This window comes from Cariama cristata, unplaced genomic scaffold (genome assembly GCF_000690535.1).
Source record: "Cariama cristata isolate BGI_N322 unplaced genomic scaffold, ASM69053v1 scaffold33690, whole genome shotgun sequence".
In the NCBI taxonomy this organism is placed as follows: Eukaryota; Metazoa; Chordata; class Aves; order Cariamiformes; family Cariamidae; genus Cariama; species Cariama cristata.
In genome coordinates, this window is record NW_009595828.1 from 3,364 (window position 1) to 3,703 (window position 340).

The window sequence follows — 340 nt, forward strand, 5'->3', positions numbered from 1 at the left end:
TTCGCCGTTTGGGAAGCAGATCCCACCTCACCTTCACCAGCTTGTCCCAGCCGCAGGAGACGATGATGGGGTTGCTGCTGTTCGGGGAGAAACGAACGCACGACACCCACTCCGAGTGACTCTCGTCCTGGGGAAGAGGAACGACGCCGGGTTCACGGCGAGGAAACGCGGCCGAGTCTTCCCCACCCCGTCCACGGGGCGCTGCAAGATCAGACGTGCCGCATCCCGTCGTTCCGAAACTTTCCCAGACCTCCCCGCCTCGTCTCCCATCCCTCATCATAGCAGGACTTGTCCTCAGATTCCCCCCCGCTTCCCCAATCCCAGGGAGAGATCGGCAGGG

General features: G+C 62.9%; 1 protein-coding gene across 1 annotated transcript in view; it reads right to left on the reverse strand.

Moving 5' to 3' along the window:
- Nucleotides 1-340, reverse strand: part of GNB2L1 (guanine nucleotide binding protein (G protein), beta polypeptide 2-like 1) — a gene marked incomplete at its 5' end in the record, with an annotated part of 3,633 nt that overhangs the window by 2,163 nt on the left and 1,130 nt on the right. Inside the window, one exon of the mRNA XM_009703596.1 lies at nt 32-127. Coding sequence (XP_009701898.1) covers nt 32-127 — 96 coding nt within the window. The remainder of the gene's footprint in view (nt 1-31; nt 128-340) is intronic.